At 29.4% G+C, this 3,654-nt stretch overlaps 1 protein-coding gene across 1 annotated transcript in view; it reads left to right on the forward strand.

Moving 5' to 3' along the window:
* The window catches only part of LOC106467937 (pre-rRNA-processing protein TSR1 homolog), a 50,051-nt gene that overhangs the window by 11,576 nt on the left and 34,821 nt on the right, over window positions 1-3,654 (forward strand). The window contains exon 5 of the mRNA XM_022396165.1: window positions 3,039-3,109. Within this exon, the coding sequence (XP_022251873.1) occupies window positions 3,039-3,109 (71 nt within the window). The remainder of the gene's footprint in view (window positions 1-3,038; window positions 3,110-3,654) is intronic.

Below are 3,654 nucleotides of genomic sequence, written 5' to 3' on the forward strand. Positions count from 1 at the left end.
CTGAAACAGGTGGGCAGGGTGCCACTGTGTTTGATTTATTACATGAGCAATATCTTAGCAAATTGAGAAGATAAGAGGCTCTTATTTTATGTTCTAGCTTGTCAATATCAGTAATTTGAGTTCCTAATTTATACGAAACTATAGACTTAGTATTTCGACATCACAAACATCTAATTTGAACCAGTACTGCATTCAACATACCACGTGACAAACAAAATTCGATGTTTATCTGTGTTTTTTTCAATATTTGCTCTTAAATTAAGAAATTGAGTAATATATAGTACTAATATTTGACTTATAATCTACAGTTTGATACCAGACTTATGGACATAAAATCATGAAATAGTAGTCCAATAAAATTTTGAATGCGAGTCAACATACAAGATGAATGGGCCTTTCACCTGTAACCTAGCTTGAAAGGGTTAAAGTGTTAATTTGGGGCAGAAAAAAAAGAAACTTTTATACCAATGGGAGTCACAATGTAGTTAAGTTAAAAATCTTAAAATACCATATCTCAGATAGGGAAGTGTCTATTTGGAGGGCAAAGCTCTATGCCACCTCAATGAACATGCCCCTGCTTAAAATAAAAATTAATTGATTTAACAGTTATTTTTAGGTCTTACAAAATCAACAAAATTCTGACACTGCATCAAGTATTTTCTGTTGCTTTAGTGAATAATTTAATTGGCAAAATATTATGGAAGGTAAAAAAAAATTACTCTATATCTTTCCCTCATAGTTTTATATATAATTAACAACATGGAAATATTTTGCAACTGATCAGAAGTAATAATTTATCTTGTACTTTAAAAAATCAAAATTTTGAATTGGTTACGTATAATATGGAGAGATATTTTTGAAGCATATAAAAATAGTATTGGATAGAAAGTACAATATGAACTTAATTTACAGAACTTGTTGAAATGCTATAGGTACTTAGTTGGTTTTTAAAACTTAATAATTAAATATTTCAAACCAAGCAATTGATAGAATAAGAAATTTTGAAAAATGTACTATAAGGAGGGAATATTTTAAATCTTTATATCACACAAAATAGATACTATATACTATTGTGAAATATAAGTAGAAAATAACTGTTATGGCTAAAAATATTTTAGCACTTAGATGTTAGTCTTTTCAGGTTTACTAGTTGACTTAAGTTAATATGCTAAAAGAGTTAAGTATCAGTTATCTCTCTTTCAACAGACAGGTCAAAGGGCACATGAAACAATGTTTGAGAGTGTTATTTTCAAAATTTAATTGAATAATTTTATTATCATCATATGTCAGTAAAATTGGGATCACAATGTAGTTTATAATTCAAATTTTAATATTGTATGTGTTTTAATTTCTTAATTTAAAAGAAAATATTTGACATAAATGCCAAATATACATTTTTGTGTGTCTTTTGGCATGTTTTTTTGTCTTATTGCTCAGTCTGTATTTTATTACACCTACCATATAACATCTTTAGTGGTTAATGAATTACAAATTCAAACTTCAGACATTTACAAGCTACAATATAAAATAATAGCCTCCCACCTTTTGGGTTTGCTGAGGTAATATATTTTGCAAACCAAGAAGGTAGCCACATCCACCTCTCCATTCTTTTGAAACCTCCTGTCTACTCACACCTACTTCTCTTAAGTACATGTTTATAACCAATAAAAAATGTACGTACCAAAACATGTAAATCTGACATTTGTTTGTAATTGGCTTTAAGGGGAAACTTGTAATTGACAGGAGATGTTGAAGCCTATTGAGCAAGGTGTCATATTATGGTGTCATGTAAACAGTTCAATGGCAGGAATGGTGATTCATTGCATTATGGATGGTAGGTTTCTACTTCAGGCACTAACAGTAAAATAAACATAGGAAGTTGATGTGAAAAGTTTAGAAGTAGAAACTCTCACTGGAAATACTAAAAGGGATAGAACAGTGGTTACGAGGTCAATCAATTTGACTGATCTTGTATAAAGTTAAGGTAGAGAAAAGAACAGATAAAATATAAACTTTTTCTGAAAAAAAAAGCATTTTTTATTTATGTAGGAAGTGTTAGAGTTTATGCAAATGAAATTTGAAAATTTTCAGATGAAGAAATATATTTTTATTTTTAACATAAAAATCACTTTGCACTAGGAGCAGTTAACACTCTGACACCATATATTCACAGATATATTTTTATTGAAATATACTTAATGAAAAACTCTGATTTACTGTCTAGTGCAATAATACCATTAGTATAAAGACAGTAGGGTTAAGTGTCTTTGACAGTTGACAGCAAAAGAAAAAGAAGACCAGGTAAGTATTTGATTTCTTGTTTTTCATTTGTATTCTTTATTTATTATTATAAATGTAACTAAAATGGAAATTACTTTGCATCCGGACTAGTATATAGAAATACTATATATATTCACAGACAAATCTTTAGTAAAAAATACTTCATTAAAAAACCTGATTTTTTATGTACAAAAGACTTGTAATGTATACTAAAAGTCTGCCACATTTTGTGAAATTACACAAAGTGTATTAAAAGCTATAGTATGGAAATTATAACGAGTACAGAATGGTTATGAGGTCGAGGTCTTAGTAAGAGAGTTAAAGAGGAGGTACTTTAGAAACTGCCTCTAAACTGTTAGAATTTTTTAAAAGAGGATAATTTTGTATGTGTCGTTTAGCTAGTTGTTCATCTAGTAGTTGCCCCCCAGTGGCACAGTGGTAAGTCTGAAGGCTTATATTGATAAAAACTGGGTTTAAATACCCATGGTGGGGATAGCACAGATAGCCTATTGTGCAGCTTTGTGCTTAACAAAAACAAACAAAAATCATCTAGTAGTTATACCTTTATACACAAAACTTTCATTTAAAAAATATTATTTTTTAAACTTGTGCTGCTATATGATATTCTGTTGATAAGATTGCATTATCAGAATTTTAGATACCAAAGTTCCATTTTGTTTTCATTTTATAATTTGTTTACACAGTTTTCTGCATATTTTTGAATATCTAATACTTTGTTTATATAATTTATTGTTTAGGGGTTGGACTTGTTATCAGGAAAAAGAAAGTCAGAAGTGAAGAAAGATATTCAAAGAAAGATTGAAAACAGGTAGGAAATTAGATACATTAATGAAAAAGACGTAATAATTTCAAAGATAAACCTTGCACATAGTTGCCTGATTTCCACAACAACTAGAGATTTGAGGACCCAGTATGTGGAAGGAGTAGTGTAATATTAACTGAAAGACTGCCAAATTTTGTGAAGATATACCCACTATATTGAGAGTTATAAGTATTAAATCTATAAAGACTTTAAACAAATACAAAAAGGTCATGTGATCGGTCAAATTGACCGAGCCCGTATTGAGAGTGTTAAAATATGGATTATTAGCTAATATTTTATGCTATACTAATTGGTATAATGTAAACAAAATGTAGTTTAATAAAATTTTCAAAATAAGACAAAAACCTTGTGTCATGCACAGTTAAGGATACCAGTGGCAATAGGGTTAACTAGTCTTTTTTCCAGTCCCTACTGCTGTGGCTTTCTAAGCTTATCTTCTGGGTGGCACCTTATCTAAAAACTTTTTGAAATATTGTATATACAAAGTCCACCCACTTTCTGTCATTCAAATATACATATACACTGAGTAG

This window comes from Limulus polyphemus, unplaced genomic scaffold (assembly GCF_000517525.1).
Source record: "Limulus polyphemus unplaced genomic scaffold, Limulus_polyphemus-2.1.2 Scaffold2803, whole genome shotgun sequence".
Taxonomy (NCBI): domain Eukaryota; kingdom Metazoa; phylum Arthropoda; class Merostomata; order Xiphosura; family Limulidae; genus Limulus; species Limulus polyphemus.